The sequence below is a fragment of the Panthera tigris genome, chromosome X (genome assembly GCF_018350195.1).
Source record: "Panthera tigris isolate Pti1 chromosome X, P.tigris_Pti1_mat1.1, whole genome shotgun sequence".
Classification (NCBI taxonomy): domain Eukaryota; kingdom Metazoa; phylum Chordata; class Mammalia; order Carnivora; family Felidae; genus Panthera; species Panthera tigris.
The window spans coordinates 13,912,636-13,933,331 of NC_056677.1; the positions used below are offsets into that span (position 1 = coordinate 13,912,636).

General features: G+C 46.1%; 1 protein-coding gene across 3 annotated transcripts; it reads left to right on the forward strand.

The window, feature by feature from the left end:
• The first annotated feature begins 25 nt into the window (after positions 1–25).
• On the forward strand, positions 26–16,393 carry SCML1 (Scm polycomb group protein like 1). Of its 3 annotated transcripts, none has more exons than XM_042975217.1 (8): positions 26–230; positions 6,395–6,543; positions 7,747–7,827; positions 8,548–8,622; positions 11,792–11,896; positions 12,525–13,062; positions 13,212–13,360; positions 14,725–16,393. In XM_042975217.1, the coding sequence occupies exons 2-8, from the start codon at positions 6,514–6,516 to the stop codon at positions 14,857–14,859; spliced, it is 1,113 nt and encodes a 370-aa protein (XP_042831151.1). In that variant the 5' UTR covers positions 26–230; positions 6,395–6,513; the 3' UTR covers positions 14,860–16,393. The 3 variants fall into 3 exon arrangements, with proteins under 3 accessions (XP_042831151.1, XP_042831150.1, XP_042831152.1); XM_042975216.1 differs by having other exon boundaries at positions 27–230; positions 8,545–8,622; XM_042975218.1 differs by lacking the exon at positions 7,747–7,827 and having other exon boundaries at positions 27–230; positions 8,545–8,622.
• Positions 16,394–20,696: the final 4,303 nt, after the last annotated feature.

A 20,696-nucleotide genomic window follows, 5' to 3' on the forward strand; every position in this document is an offset into this window, starting at 1 on the left:
CGGGCGCACCTGCGTGCCGGGTGCACCTGGCGCGCGCGTAGTTCCGGAGCTTCCGGGGGGCTCGCGCTGGACACGTCACGTGTTCGGGCCCGACTTCCGGTGAAAGGACCGTTGGTCGGTTTCCAGGCGTCTTAACGGTTTTGGCCGTGGACGTCCCGGAAGGCTGGATACCACAGCTAACGTCGCGAGCCCTCCGGACTCCGGTGCGGCAGGTCCTGATGCCAGAGAAGGTCTGTCTAGCGGCACTTTGTCTCCCCTTGAGCTTTTTTGCCTCGGGTGTGCTCCAGAAGCCCTGGAGATGAAATTTGCCTTAAAGGCTGAGGCACTTCGGGGCGGAGCGGGGGTTGCGGGGCGGAGCGGGAGGCGGGGCGGGCAGGACCGAATTGGCCCTGAGGCCCGGAAAGGCCTGTGTAGCGGCACTTTGTCTCCCCTTGAACTTTTTTGCCTGGGGTGTGCTCGTGAGGCCCTGGAGGTGAAATTTGCCTTAAAGGCTGAGGCACTTCGGGGCGGAGCGGGGGGCGGGGCGGGCAGGACCGAATTGGCCCTGAGGCCCGGAAAGGCCTGTGTAGCGGCACTTTGTCTCCCCTTGAACTTTTTTGCCTGGGGTGTGCTCGTGAGGCCCTGGAGGTGAAATTTGCCTTAAAGGCTGAGGAACTTCGGGGCGGAGCGGGGGGCGGGGCGGGCAGGACCGAATTGGCCCTGAGGCCCGGAAAGGCCTGTGTAGCGGCACTTTGTCTCCCCTTGAACTTTTTTGCCTGGGGTGTGCTCGTGAGGCCCTGGAGGTGAAATTTGCCTTAAAGGCTGAGGAACTTCGGGGCGGAGCGGGGGGCGGGGCGGGCAGGACCGAATTGGCCCTGAGGCCCGGAAAGGCCTGTGTAGCCGCACTTTGTCTCCCCTTGAGCTTTTTTGCCTCGGGTGTGCTCGAGAAGCCCTGGAGATGAAATTTGCCTTAAAGGCCGAGGAACTTCGGGGCGGAGCGGGGGTTGGGGGGCGGAGCGGGGGGACGGGGCGGGCAGGACCGAATTGGCCCCGAGGCCCGAAAAGGCCTTTCTAGCGGCACTTAGTCTCCCCTTGAACTTTGTTACCTCAGGTTGTGGGCGAAAAGCCGTCGAGAGGCCGTTTGGGCTAAAGGCTGGGGAGCTCCGGGGCGGGGAGGTGGGCGGGGCGGGGGCCGGATTGGCCCTAAGCGGAGAAAAAGGACTTAACTTTTCTCTCAAATTTCGGCAGCCCTGCACAGGGGTGGTTCGGCGTGTTTTCCGCCGGCTGTCCCGGGAAGCCGGCGCCTGTGAGCTTTTGAGATTTGGCCGTTTTTCCAGGACTTTATGCTGACTTTGGGGGACGAGTAGATCCTCTTTTGTTCTTTCTGTTCCTTAGCGGAGGCGGGTGGGGTAAGGAACTATCAAGACTCTCAGACATTGGGGCGCCTGGGTGGCGCAGTCGGTTAAGCGTCCGACTTCAGCCAGGTCACGATCTCGCGGTCCGTGAGTTCGAGCCCCGCGTCGGGCTCTGGGCTGATGGCTCGGAGCCTGGAGCCTGCTTCCGATTCTGTGTCTCCCTCTCTCTCTGCCCCTCCCCCGTTCATTCTCTCTCTCTCTCTCTCTCTCTCTCTCTCTCTCTCTCTCTCTCTCTCTCTCTCTCTCAAAAATAAACGTTAACTAAAAAAAATAAAAAATAAACAAAAAATAAAAAAAAAGACTCTCAGACATTATATAGAATTTTGAGTTTAAAGAACTGATGGACTAGGGACGCCTGGGTAGCTCAGTCGGTTAAGCGTCCGACTGCCGCTCAGGTCGTGATCTCGCGGTTTGTGAGGTGCAGCCCCGACTTGGGCTCTGTGCTGACAGCTGGGACCGGAGCCTGCTTTGGATTTTGTATCTCTCTCTCACTCCCACTCCCTCTCCCGCTCTCCCTCCCGTGCTCACACTCTGTCTCTCTCTCAAAAATAAACAATCATTAAAAAATGTTTTTAAATAAAATAAATAAATAATTAATGGACTAGCTCGATTCATTATAACATTTTTTTGAGATTGAAACTGAGGGCGCCTGGGTGGGTCAGTCGGTTAAGCCTCAGACTTCGGCTCAAGTCATGATCTCACAGTTCATGAGTTCCAGCCCCGAGTCAGGCTCTGTGCTGACAGCTCAGAACCTGGAGCCTCCTTGGGATTCTGTGTCTCCCTCTCTCACTCTGCCCCTCCCCTGTCTCTCTCTCTCTCTCAAAGATAAACATTAAATAAAAAATAAAGAATTAATGGATTAGCTTGATTCATCAGGGAAATACAGCTCAAAACCACACTGAGATACCACCTCACACCTGTCAGAATGGCTAAAATTAACAACTCAGGAGACAACAGATGCTGGCGAGGATGTGGAGAAACGGGGACCCTCTTGCACTGTTGGTGGGAATGCAAACTGGTGCAGCCGCTCTGGAAAACAGTGTGGAGGTTCCTCAAAAAAAATTAAAAATGGACCTACCCTATGACCCAGCAATAGCACTGCTAGGAATTTGCCCAAGGGATACAGGAGTGCTGATGCATAGGGGCACTTGTACCCCAATGTTTAGAGCAGCACTCTCAACAATAGCCAAATTGTGGAAAGAGCCTAAATGTCCATCAATTGATGGATCGATAAAGCAGATGTGGTTTATATATACAATGGAGTACTACCTGGCAATCAGAGAGAATGAAATCTTGCCATTTGCAATAATGTGGATGGAACTGGAAGGTATTATGCTAAGTGTAATAAGTCAGTCAGAGAAAGACAGATACCGTATGTTTTCACTCATATGTGGAACTTGAGAAACTTAACAGAAGACCATGGGGGAGGGGAAGGGGAAAAAATTAGCTACAGAGGGAGGCAGACCATAAGAGACTCTGAAATACAGACAACAAACATGGTTGATGGGAAGGGCGGGGGAGAGGAGAAAATGGGTGATGGGCGTTGAGGAGGGCACTTGTTGGGGTGAGCACTGGCTGTTGTATGTAAGTGATGATGAACCACGGCAATCTACCCCCAAAACCAAGAGCACACTGTATACACTGTATGTTAGCCAACTTGACAAATTATATTTAAAAAAATTATAAAGAAGGAATTAATGGACTAGCTTGATTTGTTATAACATTTTTTGAGATTGAAACACTGATTTTGAGGGCGCCTAAGTGGCTAGGTCGGTTGAGCATCCAACTTGGGCTCAGATCATGATCTCACAGTTCATGAGTTCCAGCCCCACCTTGGGCTCTTTGCTGACAGCTTGGAGCCTGGAGCCTGCTTCAGGTTCTGTGTCTCCCTCTCTCTCTCTGTCCCTCCCCTGCTCACACTCTGTCTCTCAAAAATAAAAATAAATATTAAAAAAAAAAGAAATGTTGATTTTGAGACTTTGGTGGTAATCGTGTTTGATTAATGACAGTGCAGCCTTATACTGGCTTAATGTAAACACATAAAGGAGGCGAAAGAAAATAAAGATTTAGGTTGAGAACGATCCGTTTGATAATTTGATGAGAGATCTATTCCTTCTGTGGTGCCTGGGTGGCTCAGTCGGTTAAGTATCGGATTTCAGCTCAGGTTGTGATCTGGGCTCATGAGTTCGAGCCCAGTGCCAGGCTCTGTGCTGCCAGCTCAGAGCCTGGAATCTGCTTTAGATTCTGTGTCTCCTTCTCTCTGCCCTTCCCCCAATTATGCTCTGTGTGTCTCACCCTCTCTCAAAAATAAACAAACACTAAAAAATTTTTAAAAGACATCAATTCCTTCCCTCCTCTACCTGGCTCTCACCAAATCCGGACTGCTCTAGGGTTTTTAAACGAGTTTAATGTTTACACATCGTGATTTTACAAGCGGCTTTTCTGTAAGGCGTTTTGTAAAAAGCAGGGCATGGACCCAATTCGGTGGTGCGCGATGGGATACAGTTTTGTATTCCCTTCCATCTGGCATTCTCTTCCGTCTGGCAACTTTGTGGTCTCTAAAGTTTGATATGGACAGTAGAAGGGCTACTTTTGAGAGTCTGGACAGGAGTTTTAGACAATGATCCGTATTGACAGTTTTGTTTTGTTTTTTAAATGTAAATCTGACTTGTTTCTCCGTGTCGCTTTAAAAAAAAATTTTTTTTTTACGTTTATTTATTTTTGAGAGACAGAGTGAGACAGAGCATCAGCGGGGGAGGAGCAGAGAGAGAAAGACACAGAACCCGAAGCAGGCTGCAGGCTCTGAGCAAGCTGTCAGCACAGAGCCTGACCTGGGGCTCCAACCCACGAACCGTGAAATCATGACCTGAGCTGAAGTTGGACGCTCAACCGACTGTGCCATGCAGGCGCCCCAACTGTATCACATTTTTTTCTAGTGGTTTTGGGGTGAAATGCTGTTTTCACCCTTCACACTTTAGATAAATTGATGGCAAGTGAATGCTCTCCACCTTGAAGGAGAATCTTCAAATTGCTTTTGAAAAATGCCTTTGAAATGTCTTTAATGTCTAAAAAACGTATTATAAAAAAACAGATGGCTTCTTGTTCGTATGTTATTAAGAGTTTAGGTTTTCTATCAGAAAATACAAGCGAGCTTTATTTTAAGTAAACTCATTTTGCAGGACTTTGAATTTAGTGAACTGTATTAATTTGCAACTGCTTCAAGGTTGGACTCTAAGAAAGTGTTGCAGAAACTTTATGTGATGTGAAGAAGTGAAAAGGAACTAAAATTTATGCTGTGCCTGCTGCGAACCAGACATGATGCCCAGTGCCTGACTTTCATTTGGTCTTACACAGCTCTGTAAAGTAGATATTATTCCAGCTTTAGGAGTTAAGAAATCGAGGCACAGAGAGGTTAAATACCTGCTTGAAGCAAAATAGCAAATTTTGCAATTTGGATTTGGATTCAAGTATTTTTTTAATGTTTATTTATTTTGAGAGCAAGCCAGCCAGCGTGCAGGGGGAGGGGCAGAGAGAGAGGGAGAGAGAATCCTAAGCAGGCTTCATGCTGTCAGTGCAGAGTCAGACACGGGGCTCAATCCCACACCATGAGATTATGACCGGAGTCGAAATCAAGAGCTGGATGCTTAACTCACTTGGCCACCCAGGCGCCCCTGGATCCTATTTTTAAAAGCCCAGTTGTTTGTATTATGTCCTAGTATTTAAAATTTGTCTACAAGAAATTGTTGCTACATCTTCAGCGTACAAGTGCAATGTGAATGAAAATTACATGTTGGGACCCCGAATATTTGTTGCCCATGTGCTCCATGACTACTGGTTCTGTTGGGAGGATGTTATGCATACCCAGATAATGAAATAATAGTAGCTAACAGTGGGTGCCTTTGCCATGACAGCTGTGGTTTTAAGCACTTGTCATGTTTCAATTAATCTCCATATCTGTATGAGGTCTGTACTATTATCCTCATGTTACAGAGAAGCACAGAGAAGTTACACAGCTAGTCAGTGGAGGAACTGAATACCTAAACCCAGGTATTCAGGCCCCAAGCCTAAGGTCTTAATGCTATTTGATGTTTCCCTTTGTGTAACAATTACCTTAAAACCATTAAAGTGGGAGTGTTCTGGTACTTTGGGGAAGGCAGTGTTAACTTCCAGATGGGATGACTTAGCACCTTTGCTTTGTGGAGATGGAACTTGAGTGGAGCTTTGAAGGAATAGGTTCCCCTAGGTGGAGAAACGGCAGGGTGTTGTGGGTAGAGGTCATGACAGGAATGAGAGATTCAAACAGTGCAAGATCGATGTTGATGTGTAAATGTGCCACACACATAGAAATGTCTGGAGTCCAATGATGGACTCCATGCGTGTTGCTCCCATGTCTAACTACAGCCAAGTTTCAGCTACAGTGTAAGTAATCCGGTAGGGAATTGTCTGGTTTTAAGAGTCTAACTGCGGTGGCAGACAAACAGGAAGTCATTTATCTTTATTTAAAAAAATTTTTTAACATTTACTTATGAGAGAGAGAGACAGAGCGCAAGCAGGGTAGCGGGGAGGGCGAGGGAGACACAGAATCCCGAAGCAGGCTGCAGGCTCCAGGCTCTGAGCTGGCAGCACAGGGCCCGACGATGCGGGGTTCGAACCCACAAACCGTGAGATCATGACCTTAACCGACTGAGCCACCCAGGTGCTTTTAAAAAGCAGCTGGGAATTATGTTCTCTTGTTCATTTGTTTCCAGCTTTTACTCTGTAGCCTTTAAGTTGTGAAGCATTCGCTTCACAGTTTTGAATTTGTGTTTGATCTTGATTCTTACTCCTCGTTGTGGCAATAGAGCCCTTCGATTTTAAAGGTTTATTCGAGATCACTCATGGAAGAGTTTTGTCACTCTCTAAAATTCAGCCAGGACTCTCAGAGTTGGCATCGGGAGAACAGATCCGTATTAAGTTTGTGAAAAGTCTGTGAAGTAACTTTGTTATGTGTTGCTTTTCAGGAGTAGGTGGTTTGCCAGACTCAGGTGACCAGGCAGTTTCACACATAAACCCTCCAGCAAATTTAGAAATAACTAGGCCCAACGCAGAGGAAGTGGAGTGCTGCTGTTGCACAAAAAAGATGTCGAGCGGCTCCAGTGAAGTGGATGTGGTTTGTATTTCAAATTGAAGATCTGTCTTTGTTCTTTTCATTCTGCTCTATTTCTTCACTAAATTGAATTGAAGTTCATTCAGTGAAATGGCAGTAATCACAAGTTCATGAGTTTTGACAGTGATATATAAACCTACTATAAACATTCGTGTGCAAGGCTTTTGTGAACAGATCCTAGCATTTCTCTTGGGTAAATACTCAGGAGTTGAATTGCTAGCTCATATGGTTAATGTAACTTCATGAAAATCTGCCCCATAGTCTTTCAAAATGGTTGTGTTATTGTATAATTGTGTCACATTGTGCTATGTTTCTTGATTCCTGACGGTAACAATATAAATTATTAAACTATATGTAATTTGGTTTCCCAGAAAAAGCGTTTCTTTACTTAAATAATGATGTGGGTATTAATGCCACCTTAGTGCTATGGGCAATTTTTTTAACTTCTATCAGCCCCAATATTTTTTCATAATAATGGTAGGTAAAGTTAACTGCCTATCCAGAATGTTTCTCTGGCATAAATATGTGAAATAAAACCACTTTGAAAAGCATAAGGTACCATACAAGGTATATTTTTATAAGAACTCTTCTGTAGCCCGTTCCATATTATTTTGGTTATGTTTTTTGAAACAGAGACATACATAGCTTCTACATATCTTTATTTTAACATTATTCTTATAGTTTAATTCATTCTTAGAGTACAGTTATTAAATGAAGTGTAATTGTTATGTATCGTATATTCACTTATATCGTGTCCTGTTCCCCCCAAAAAAATGTTTTAAGGTGATTAGAGATTAATTTCTCAAGAAAAATAGGTGCTTAAGTGTTTCCTATTTTGTCCACAGAGTGGCACTGTTAGATTGCTTAAAAATCAAAAGCCATGTAACCTGGTTCTTTGTTCCTGGTTAGAAATACTTGGCTTTTACAGCAGTTCCGGTGCCAGGTAACTAGACTAGTCTTTCTACCTTGAGTTACACAAGAGGTTAAGCTGGAAGGAAAATGACGTCTTAAGTGTAGCTGCGGTAATGAGAAAACAGTTTTGCAAGTCCATCTTTTCATGTAGTCCTAGGATTTACAATGGACAAGGGTCCTTGGATATCACCAATAGGCTTTTGGAGCTTCTTAGAAGTGAAATTGAAGTCCTCGATTTTTCTTTCAGTTCTATCTTTCACCTTTCCTCTTAATTTGTTAATAAATCTTCCTTAGAAAAGAACACGAATACCTGCTTATGATGATGATAACACTGTTCTTTATGCATATGAACCACATACTGCATATGTCCATAATGTAAGTAATGTTAATCGCCATTTGCCAAATATATTAACATGCAACCATTTTATTTATTTATTTATTTTGAAGTATATTTATTTATTTTGAGAGAGACAGAGACAGTGTGAGCAGTGGAGGGGCAGAGGGCAAGAGAGAGAGAGAGAGAATCCCAAGCAGGCTTTGCACTGTTAGCACAGAGTCCGATGCGGGGCTTGAACTCAGGAAACCCTGAGATCATGACCTGAGCTGAAACGGAGAGTCAGATGCTTAACTAACTGAGTCACCCAGGCACCCCAACACGTGACCATTTTAAAGGAAAACGTTTAAATTTTTCATATACTGTAGAGTTCCTCTAAACTCACACTCAAAAAATATTGGTCTCTCCTGAATTTGCTTCCTTAGCTAGTGAGGACTTAACCATTTAACTTCCCTTTCCTTATGGTAGGACGTTCAGGGCAGTTTGTACTCATTATCAGTATAAAACCCTAAACCTAGGTCCTTATGATATAATAAATTCTTTCCTTACTTCCTGTCTTACTTAGTTATATTTCCACTCGCATATTAATGTTTTTATTTTATTTTGTCTCTGCTTTAGATTAAGACTTCTGAAACCTTTTGAAAAGTTAGTGAAAATAAAAACAATTTAAATAAATGTAAAGTGTTTTTTTTTTTCCTAGTATTCAGTTTGACTCTTATAAAAGTAAAGCATTAACTACTTAACTTTTCAAATATTAGCAGGAAGCTGTTCTATCTGACACATCCTACAACGAAGAGCAACAAAAAACAGTTCAGGACGTCCTTACTCATTGTCAGGTACAAAACTTCTGTCTCTCAAATGTTTTTTTCTGAAATACTAAGTTGAAATTCTCTTTATCTCTTTTCTGAAATACTAAGTTGAAACTCTCTTTATCTCATGTAAAGTATACAATTAATTGTAATTTTGCTTTATCAGATTATTTATGATTATCACTCCATTGTGATGATTTTTAACAACTTCTAGTTAGAAGAGCGTCTCCAGGTGAAAATTTTGAAATACCAGTATGTACATTTTATAGCTTTGCTTTTAAAGCCCATCACTCCATTGTGATGATTTTTAACAATTTCTAGTTAGAAGAGCGTCTCCAGGTGAAAATTTTGAAATACCAGTATGTACATTTTATAGCTTTGCTTTTAAAGCCCTTAAACTGGAGAAATCGATGTTATGTTACTCAATACTGAATTAATTTCCCCTACAAAATCTTGAAAAGAAATTGTCTGCTATGGATAAAATTTAGTGTGTGCCTAAAGGCATTGTTGAGATATCTCAATTGAGAAAGTGTCAGCTCACCATTGTTTTTTAAAAAGTGTATCTTACATAGTTTTGAGGGGATGTTGTAAAAGTGAGCCTCTTGGTAGAGATTGGTAGAAGTATGTAAATCAAGGATTTTGTGAGCTGCATCCTCTAGAGGTAATGAAAGGTTATTTTTTAAAAAGTAGTTCTTGACAAACCAAGTGTCTTGGATTAAAACCAGGTAGGGTGCCGAAGAGAGTTTATTACGTGAGTCTTTATCACTGTCGCTGAGAGCAGAAGCTGACTGCCTGCAGGGGGACTGCCTGGAGGGGACGCGGCAGGGCTCCGGGGAAGCACGCGCAGGGGGCGGGGTACGGGGGGGTGGGATGCGGCGGGTGGGAAGGAGGCTCCGCCCCGGAGCGGGGGCAGGGCTGTCCCCCCCACTTCCGGAAGCATCCCCGTTCTCCCCGTTCCCGCCCCCCCCCCCCCCCCCCCCCCCCGCCTCTGCCGCGCCTTCTCCCTGAGCCACTGGGAAGACGTGGGCTCGCGCGCCTAGGAGGAGAAATGCCCGGGGCCCCGAGTCACGGCCCTGACGCGGGCCCTCGGCGGTCCCCGCGGCTCCCAGCGGGCTCGCTCTCTCCTTTGTTGGACCCCTTCCCTGCCCAGCCCAGGCCGGTTGCCGCAGCACCGCCATCTTTTCCTTTTCCGTCCTTGCCCGGCGTCCCCTTCTGGAAGACCCCAGCCCTCCGCAGCCCGGGAGGCGGAGGGGGCGCCCGCCCGCTGCGCCCTGGCCCTTCCGCAGCTCTCTGGCCAGCTCCCTGCCGGTCCCCACGAGCTCCCAACAGCCCAGCCCCCCGCTTCTTCCTCTTCCTTCACGGAGGCGAGGCAGGGTGTGAGGCAGAAATCCCTCCCGGTCCCAACTGCTCTCCCCAGGGCCCACCGAGTAGCCTGGCATGTGTCCTCGGGGCGGCGTCTCCCCTGTAGGGCGAAGAGCCGCACCTGCACGGGGCTCTGCCCCCAGGCCTCTTTCCCTGTGCCGGGACCCCTCCCTTCGTCGGTCACCACCTCCTGGCCCTTCAGCCTCGGTCTGCGTCACTCTGCGCACGTCCTCCCGCAGCTCACCAAAACCTCCTCTTTGGGCCCCCCATCCGTCTTTCTGTCCCCCTGTCTCTCTCCTTCCCTCGAAACGCTGCTCTTTGCGCGTCGTTTACGCTCACTGTCTAACATGTGCCTTCCCGTGTTCTGTTTGGGTAGTTTTGAATCTGCCCTTCCTTCTGCCCTCTATGCCCTGCCATGCATCTTGAGCTAGCGAACACCGGCTCGTCTTGTAATTCTCGGCGTAGACCTCTCTGGAAGGCCTGCCACGACTGCCGGCCTGGGTTCGGGCTTGCTCTTGTGTGCGCTTAGCCTCCCGTTCTTACCTGTGCCGTAGCCATCCGAGTGTAATAATAAATAATACGCATATCAGCGGGTGATTGGGCGCTAGCGGAGCGGTCGGCAGGTAGTATCGTGGTTACGTTCGTAGTAACCTCATACTCCAGCGCCTCACTTTGTCCTCAGGGGAACTCTGAGAGATGCGCTCATCTCGATTCTGTAGGTGAGGAAACTGCAGCACAGAGAAGTTAAGCAACTTGCCCAAGGTCACACAGCTGATAAGCATCAGAACCCAAGCATGTCCCCCTAGCGCCTGCGCCATTTACCTCAGCGTTATAGACCGGTGGGTCTCGCTGGATCACGCAGCAGAACCACCTGGATGGAGGGCTTGTGGAAACAGATCGCCGCCCCCACCCTCAGGGTTCCCCACTCAGTACGTCTGGGGTGGGAGACGGTGCCTTTCCAACAAGCCAGTAGGCGATGTGGATGCTACTGGCCCCAGACCGCACTTGGAGAACCACTGCTGCGGCTGCCGGTCACTTGATTGAAATCATCCCTCTCCAGCTACAATGGCAGTTTCTTCGGGCAGGATCCGGTGATCTTGTTGTGTTGTGTCGTGTTGTGTTTTCTGTCCATATTGCCGGCACCTAGCAAAGCAGTTCTGACAGGTAGTAGGCCCCCAAGAACTGTTTATTTGAATGAATGGAGGAATGAAGGGAAATGGTTCCAGCCTCCGGCTGAAGTGTATTGTTTCCCTGAATGAAGTTTCTGTGTATTTGAAGAATTCTCAGGTTTTATTAGTCCCGAACCTGGTTGGCCTGTACGGGACATGCACTCAAAGGTTTTGTAAGGGTAACTGTCGATGGCCTGAGTGAAAAATACTTTGAAGCCAGAAGTCACATGTGTTATATCTGGCTCACTGTTCTTTCCAGAGTGGAATGCTCACTGCCTAGGAGTTCGCACCGTCATTCTATGCAGAGAGGCTCTTTGGCCTTTTAGCAGATTTGAAACTTTCTTTCCTAAAATAGCGTTCTCCTTGACGTAAACCGACTCCGTCCTAAATGTGGTGGCTTATAAGAATGGTAGTACATTTACTTGCGGGTAGTAAAGCTTCTGAAAACGCCTGTATGGCATGAGTAGTTGAGTAGGAGGCTGGGGCTCCTTATCTCAGCCAGCTCTGCTCTGTGTCACCAAAACCGGGCGTCAAGTGGGAAACGATCTTTCTGATGGCTTCAGAGCTTTCCTTGTTTCTAGTAGTCAAAATTTGGCTTCTTGGTGCTTTTATGTTACTTTTCTTTTGAAATAGAAACTATTAATAGCTTGTATTATATATAATAGGTCATCTATGATGCCATTCAAAACCTGGATAAGAAATTTGATGTCATTGATGGAAAAGTTTCAAAAATCCACCGTTTACGTGTGAAATCAATATGGCAAAATCGCGTGAGTGTTATAAAAATACTTTCTCAGGTGTAATCGACCTCTGGTTTATCATGATGCCAGTCAGTTAGAAATCAGAGAGAACTATTAACTATGAGATTAGCAAGGCTGACTGATATTTGCTGTTGCAGCAGATGGGAGACTAAAACTTTTGGAAAAATGCTAAGGTTTAGGTTTGAGGAAATGTGTGACAATGAATATGTTTATAAGTATAATGTATAAAATTCAGTTAAAATGTAAAGTTGTGAAACAAAAATCATATAATCAACATGGAGCATTCATCTTTAGTAATAATAAAGCTGTGTTACATAAAAAATACAGTAAAACCTTGGATTGCGAGTAACTTGTTCTGCGAGTGTTCTGCAAGACAAGCAGACATTTCTGATAAATTTTAACTTGATAAACGAGCGATGTCTTGTAATACGAGTAGTGTGTGATGCCGAATGTCCCACGGTCACAACTGAGCCAATGGTTCTTGAAATTCGCTTTGCTAAACAAGTGCTTTGGATTGCAAGCATGCTTCCAGAACGAATTATGCTTGCAAACCAAGGTTTTACTATATATTTACTACTTATGTTGTTTCCCTTTTACTCACTGACAGTTGGTTTATGCTGGGTTTGTGTCATTTCAGAAGCCATTTCGATATGCATACAAAAATTACAATTACCTGCTTTCCAGAAAGATCAGGTTTCAGAAAATGAGGAGAAAGGAGACTCCTTCCTTATCTGAACCTAAAAGCTATAGCCCAACTATTCCAGTAGAAAGGCCCAACTATGATTTCCAGAGCAGCTCTCTAGAAACATCTTACCATGCAGAGCCAGAGTCCCCAGAACGGGATCCAGAGTCACTCTACCAGCAGCAGGAATCGCGCATGAGCCGGAGTCCATCGCTTCTCTCCATCTTCACTACACAGTCATACCAGCCATATTTCACACCCGATCCAGTACAGGAGGGCTCCTCTTGCATACCTTGCTATGATAGCCCAGAGGCCCACAGCACCACCAGTCTCTTCTCACCTCTCCGAGCATCCACGGCGATACCTGAAGGCTCGTTGACACAAGCTGATCCCAGTTCACCAGAGAACCGTGACATGATGGCTTTTCCAAGTTCACCGGAAAATGAGAGCCTCGGCCATACTGCCTCATCCCTTTACATCCCAGGCAACTTTGGTGAGTGTGAAAGGACGCATATTACGAGTAGCACGATTTAACCTATATTCCTCAACATGCTTGATGCAAGACCATTTCTCCCGACCTAACATCTCTTTCAGGATAATGACCAGGTCAGGTTTGATTTGTCTTTTTCTCTCCCACTGAAGCTACAAGTTCACCTGTTGGAAATAATCCAGGTGTCCTGAGAGACTTCCCTGCGGACCCTTCAACCTGGTCTGTGGATGAAGTGATCCTGTTTCTGAAACAGGCAGACCCTCAGACACTCACCCCTATCGCTGACCTCTTCAGGCAACATGTAATGTATATTTTGATCTGGTTTTCCTGTCATGATGCTTTGCTTTGCTTTGCTTTTTAAAGTAAGCTCTAACCCAACATGGAGCTTGAACTCACGACCCCAAGATCGAGGGTCGCATGCTCTACAGACTGAGGCAGCCAGGTGCCCCTGCCGTAACTCTTTTGAATGACCTCTGTGCAGGCCATTCTGTTGGATACCAATTAGGACAGATGGTGGGAGAACTCTACCAACCAGTTTTCCATGTGTGAGAAAGTTGACTTTGCCCAAAGTTAGATCCTTAAAGGCTGGATTTAAATAGGAAGAATGTGACAGGCTGTCCTCCTTGTTGTGATGCCCAGTGAATCCAGCAGCTGATTCCATTTGGCTCAATTCTGTTAACCTTACACGCTTATTGACAATTTGGGATGCTGATACTTTCATGCCATTTACAAAGCCGCATCCCGGGCTAAATTTTTGGAAGTTCTAACTTCTAGTTGTACTTAGTAGAAAAAGTACAGAAGCTGCCTGACAAAGATAGTCTATTAGGGGTTTCAGGTCTTTCCAGACAGTACAGTTTTATTTTTAAACCAGAACTTGTAAACACCAAATAATATTCTTCAGCAGCATCAGTTGGTCAACTAGTAAAGAATTTGAGGAGGATGCCTTGTGACCCTCAAGTCGTATTTTTATAGTGTTTCCTAAAGAGTGAAATTAGTGGCCACATATTTGATGTAATGTGTTCAGTATGGCAAGGAAATCATTAGTTTTTAGCATCTAATTAGCTTTAGACAACTAACTGATTAGCTTTCAACATCAAAACACCGTATAGCACATTTACAGTTTGTATTGATGCTGACATATTCCAGGCTGTTCTAAGAAAGTGAATGGCCATCTGAAATTCATTTCTACCATTTATAGTGTTTTACTCTTTGTCACAGATATGCAATATTTTATTCAACACAGTATTTAAAGTTAGGTCGTAGTTTGCGGGGCACCTGGGTGGCTCAGTTGTTTAAGTGTCCGACTCTTGGTTTCATGAGATCACGGTTTCGTGAGTTCGAGCCCTGTGTCAGCGGTGCTGACAGCATGGAACCTGCTTGGGATTCTCTCTCTCATTCTCTTTCTGCCCCTCCCCTACTCACGTGGTCTCTATCAAAACTTTCATTAATTAAGCAAATAAGTAAATAAAGCATATTTGTACATGCTTCACTGTACAAATTATATTTGCAATAGTTTTCGTCAGGCTGATGCATACTTTCATAGAGAATACACATCTGGAATGAGCTGCTCTGTAGTTGGTATTGCATGTTCTTATATATAAAGAAATCGCCATTCCGTTAAAAGATGAACAGATGACTAATTATTGTCATTTCCTTCTGTCTCAGGACATTGATGGGAAGGCTCTGCTACTCCTCAAGAGTGACATGATGCTGAAGTACATGGGGCTGAAGCTGGGGACCGCCGTGAAGTTGTGTCACTACATTGATGGGCTTAGAGGAGAAAAACACATTGACAATTGAAAAAATGTTTCTGTACACTTAGCTTGGCCTTCATTTAGGGAGACCAGTGCCATCTTGGGGTAAAACCATTTCCCTGCCCTTTAGAAGTTGTTGTTGTATAGAAGGTTCTTCTACAAACATGTCATATCCAGACTTGCAGGGCTCCGTTACAGTCTAGTCTACTATTTTAGAAGCCATTTAACATGTTAGTATTGGCATATTCAAATTGGTTGTTGGTTCTTTACATATTTTTATTATTTTCATTATATAGTTTACAAATGTACTTCATGCAGGAAACAGAAACACCTCTAATTTCTGTTCATCTTTTTCTGTAGAACCAAAATAGCTGGATCCCAAAGAGAAAATATCAGGGACTGGCAAATTCTGTAATAAAACCCATGAGCCTTCCTTACAAGAAAACTTAAAAGACGCAAATATAGATATCACCTTTCTACAATATTTTATGTTTGTACTGCAAGGTTCTGTTCATATTCTGTCAGCTTCCCAAAAGGGAAAGCCATATAAATTATTTTCCTTTCTATTATTATTTCTACATATGTTATATTTGTTCCTATTTAAAAAAAAAAGGCAACCTTATAAGCTTTCTTGAGATATTCTTAGCAGTTTTTGGGTAAATTATAGAGTAGTCATTTTATACAAGAGATACTTATTTTAAAACTTCCATATTTTGCATAAATTTGGACATTGCACCAGGCATTCAATGCTCACATATCTATAAAGGTGTCTATGTCCAGATTTTTAAAAGATGTATATTTTAGTCTGTGTTTATTCCTCATAAGGATACTGTTTCATATTTATATTTTATTCTATATATGAAGTATACGCACAAGTACATCTTTTCTTTTTGAATTTAAAATAGCACTTTGTACCTCCACATAGGTAAATATTAACTATTTAGTGAGATGTTTTTATTCTGTTAAAAATACTCACATTATTTGCCATCACTACTGATACCTCTGACCTTACTCTTCAGGGTTTCCTTCCAGGGAAGTTCTCTGTCTTATGCAATGTTTCTAGTTAATTTGCTTTCTGAGCCAATTATCCTACTAAATTTGGGAAGATATGTTACTTCTGATTGGTCATTTTGAACTTTATTTTAAAAATTAGAACTTTCAAGTGAAACATGTTCATTTTTATTGTTTTGTTATTTATTACCTTGTATAACATTTGATGTAATATTTATAAGCTGTGAGAATTGGTGCTAAGTGTATTAGCCATTTGTTATTAAATGCCAATAAAATGTTCACCGGGGGCAAAAATGTACATTTTCCTTTTAGAAAACCAAGTGTGCTTTATAAACACATGCAATTATTTACTGGGCATCTGTGATTTAAAAGGTGCTTTTATTTATGTTTTTCATTTCTTTTATTTCGTATAAGACCAGATTCTATTTTAAACTTGATTTTCTCTCAAATTGTTTGTGTGAAGATGCCGGTGCCCGGTTGAACAGTCCTCAGGTGTGTTTGTATGAATACTATGTTTTACAGTTTTCGGATTTAAAAATTTAATAAAGTTTAAAAAACACAATAATTAATGTCAGAGCCTCAGACTCGAGTTTATTCGCTTTCACCGCGTGACATTAATGCACGCACTTGTTAGAGTTGATGAAGAGGCACTCTAGTAAGTTCGTGGGTTTCTGTGTCCAAATACTTGAGTTTTAACACTTGCCCTCGTTCTACATTTAAGCGGATCCCTCGCAGGGGGGCCTGATCTCTCGTAGGGCCTTAAACCGGACCCCGGGGGAGCAGTGCGACGTGACCTCGGGGAGCTTCAGTCATCTGTCCTCAAACCCTGTTGCTCACCGTGGTATTGATGGGAACGAACGTGCCAGAAAACGCCAGTGCCCCCGCGCATCTCGTCTGCCCTGAGTTCCCACGTCTGCCTGGCAATTCTGGCTGCTCCTGTGCCACCGGGAGCCCGAAGCCGTTCTGCCTTCGTGCGTCCAGTTCTCCCAGCTTACGGGTGGCCAAGCCTGAGAGGCTGGGGCCTGGGCTCGAGTCGCCTTCGGCGTCTGACCCCTTGTCCCCCTCCCCTGCACCAGGAGCTACTGCTCCATGCCTTTGAACCCAGAAGCTCCTACCGCTGCAACAGCGGGTCTTGTAGTTCACTGGGGACGACGGGGCCCTCCCTGGCGGAAGCTCCAGGGCTGAGGCGCGAGTGCCCGGAAGCGGGGGGGCGGGGGTACCCCTTCGCCGAGAACCGCTGGTTCTGCACTGTGTGCTTTGTAACCTCTCAGTCCAGAGAATATCACGCCACATGAGGCTCTTGTGAAGCGTCGGGGCTTTCAAAACCGATCTTTCCCCCGGTTTTGCCTCTCGGCGCATCCTTCCGGCAAATTCCGCAAGCTGAGCTCGGCGGCCCTCTGGGCGCGTGGAGCATTTGCTTTCATCTTTGCACGATTGCTAATCGTTGCAACGTCTTAAGATGTGCATTCCAGAGGAGGACTTGCCACCCTTAAACCCAGGCCCCCTCTGTAGGCATGAAAAAGCCACGCCCTTCTGTAATGTTAGAGATTGGGAACTCAACATCATAACTAGCTAGGCACGATGTAGTCGGGAGGCAAGATACCGCGTTTTCAAGCTACGTCCGGGATCGTATTCCCAGTTGGCCGAGTAACTGAAATAGGTGTGAAATTCTGGGGCTGTCCGCACAGTGAGGTGCTGGGACTGGCTTCTATTTAGAAGTCCTCTGAGGCGGACCCAGGGAGGGAGGGAGGGCGGGCTCCAGGGTATGGAGGACGTGCCGCCCGGGGCTCACGTTCAGAACGCGCGGCAGACGGTGTTCCTCCCTTGACCTCCCGACGTGTCTCCTCTTTTGTCCTGAAGGTTGTTGAAGTTGAACCTGGAAAGCAACTCTCCACGGTGAGCACGCACTTGGAGCATGCGCTCTGATCGAGCTCGCCCGCTGTCCTTGCTATACTAGAGGCACCTGGAGAGACGGGACTATCTTCTCTGGCTTTGGCGGCGCTAGCAGCCCAAGGGGCCACGCTTGAGGACCAAGCGACCTGCCTCCTCCCCTCAAGCTGCCTACAACATAATCGAGGTGACCGAGCGTTCATGGAAACGAGAGCCTCAGGATGCGTGTGATACAGCACGTGAGCCGGTTCCTAGCGTCCACGAGTGATAAGCGTCCTAATACTCCAGTAATTCTGTGTCCTGCTCTTCAGCTGAAGAGCCAAAGCACTGAATCAAGCGCCTTCGTTTGGGGAAATAATCCCTCAGGGGCAAGGGGACGGGCAGGGCAGCCTATGGCCTCAGGAAGCCCCCCTCTGCCTTTGGCGTCACTGTTGCACCTGCCTTTGGCCGGCCCTCGCCGTTCAAGTGCATTGACGTCGGGTGGGGTATACATACTCCGCGAGGCACAGAAGCCAATCCATTGCGAGGGGGACGAATGTATTACATGTTCCTTTCATTATTTTTTTATTTATATTTTTTAAGATTAAAAAAATTTTTTTAAGTATTTATGTTTGACACAGAGAGAGACAGAGCATGTGCAGGGGAGGGGCAGAGAGAGGGGGGAGACACAGAATCTGAAACAGGCTCCAGGCTCTGAGCTGTCGGCACAGAGCCCGACGCGGGGCTCGAACTCATGGACCGCGAGATCGTGACCCCAGGCGGAGTCGGACGCTTAACCGACCCAGCCCTCAGGCGCCCCCCACCCACCTTCCTAAGTTCTCCCCTGTGCAGCCCGGAAGTGGCATTTCCCAGGCCCCTTTTCCAGTAGGGGGCTTAGGTTCTCCCAGAGTGAGGAGGAAGAAGGGATGGAGAAGCAGTTTTTCTGTGGCGGCTGCCTGGGACAGCCTTTGGCGTCAGCAGCAGGCAGACGTGCATTTGACCAGTGGCCTCTGGATGTCGTCCTGACATTTACCCACTTCATCGTGCAGGAGGCCGAAACCACTGAGCAGGCTTCCCTGCAACCCCTGTGCTTCCCCCATCTCTAGAAACTGCCTCCCTCATCTTGGCCCCCTGCCTCCCAGCAGCTCTAGAAGCTTCTGGTTCTGTATTAAACCACTTCCATTCTGCAGACTGAGAACGTCGTGTGTCCCCTCTCAATCTACCTCCCTCCCTATAGAAGCTACCCACTGTTGGGAGGGAAGAGTAGAAGTTCCACAGGGAGGCCCTTTCTGTTCTCTAGTTTAAATAAGCGAGTACCGGGGCGCCTGGGTGGCTTAGTCGGTTAAGCGGCTGACTTCGGCTCAGGTCATAATCTCGCGGTCCGTGAGTTTGAGCCCCGCGTCAGGCTCTGTGCTGACAGCTCAGAGCCTGGAGCCTGTTTCGGATTCTGTGTCTCCCTCTCTCTGACCCTCCCCTGTTCATGCTCTGTCTCTCCCTGTCACAAAAATAAATAAAACGTTAACAAAAAATTAAAAAAAAAATAAGCGAGTACCTTTCATCAGACCTAGGACTCCTGTGGTCTCAAGATGCGCCCCTGTCTTATGGACCAAATAGGAGACAAGAACGTGGCCTATGGAATTGCACACCATGATCATATATGCAGGCAATCTCATCGATGTTAGGATGTGGAAAAAATGGGTGGGTTAAGACATAAAATGTCGGGGTGCCTGGGTGGCTCGGTCGGTTAAGCGTCCGACTTTGGCTCAGGTCATGATCTCACGGCGCGTGAGTTCGAGCCCCCCGTCTGGCTCTGTGCTGACAGCTCAGAGCCTGGAGCCTGCTTCAGATTCTGGGTCTCCCTCTCTCTCTGCCCCTCCCCCACTCACACTGTGTCTCTCTCTCAAAAATAAATAAACTTTAACAATTTTTTAAAAAGACATAAAATGTTAACTCTCAAAAGCCGAACAGGTAGTTTTAAAAGGTTAATGCAAAGAAATGAAGAACTAAAGGCCGATGACGTAAGCCCAGTGAACGAACAGCAAGAAAAGAGCAACGCTAGTCTGAGCTTTGGAACAACCACAGCCCGGAGGAAAACAAAAGCAATCTGATCAGATCTGCCGAAAATTCACACTTATCAAGATTGAGACGTGAACGGACGGCCAACAGCACAAGCAGAGGGTCTTGCCACGAGTGTATATTTTACCTTTAGGCATCGGCTGATGCTAGACAGAAGCCATCACGCTTAGCAGGTCATTTAACAATTTCCTTACATCCGGCAAAGAAACAAAAGAGGGAGCTGGAATGATTCTAGATTAACACTGTCTTAAAGACATGTCGTCCAGATGCCACGGGTAGACTTTGTTCAGATCCGGATTGAAAGACGCCAACAGTAGGGGTGCCTGGGTGGCTCCGTTGGTTAAGCATCTGACTCTTGATTTTGGCTCCGGTCCTGCTCTCACGGTTCGTGAGTTCAAGTCCTACGTCAGGCTCTGCACTGACAGCGCAGAGCCTGCTTGGGACTCTCTCTCTCCCTCTCTCTGCCCCTCCCCCACTTGTTCTCTCTCTCTCCCTCTGTGTCTCAAAACAAATTAACAAAATTTATTTTAAAAAGCCAACAGTAAAAGGCGTTTATGAGACAGTCCAGGAAAGGCGAACGCCCGGTGGATATTAGATGACAGTAAAGAGTTACTCATTTATGACCATGTGGCCGCGCCAGACTGTAATGGTGACCAGAAAAGTCTGTGCCCCACAGCAGCAGGAAATGGATCTTGGTAAACAGCCGGCAGTCTCAACCATACGTCGTGATCCCACTGGCAAAATAGAACACATTCATACCTTTCTGAAATTTGCCAATTTCCTGGGTGCCCCCCCTTCTCCCCGCCCCCCCCCCGCCATTATGCTCACACGCCTGGGTCCTCTAACCCTCCCTCCCTGCCGTATTTTCTCCATAGCACTTAAACTTGGGACTGCTTATATTAGTTGTAGCCCTCGCCTCTTCCTTTC

Coding starts and splice junctions, on each gene's coding strand:
- SCML1 (XM_042975216.1), top strand. CDS start 6,514: ATGTCGAGCGGCTCCAGTGAAGTGGATGTG. Junction 8,623..11,791: donor ACGTCCTTACTCATTGTCAG/GTACAAAACTTC, acceptor TATATATAATAG/GTCATCTATGATGCCATTCA. Junction 13,063..13,211: donor TTACATCCCAGGCAACTTTG/GTGAGTGTGAAA, acceptor CTCCCACTGAAG/CTACAAGTTCACCTGTTGGA.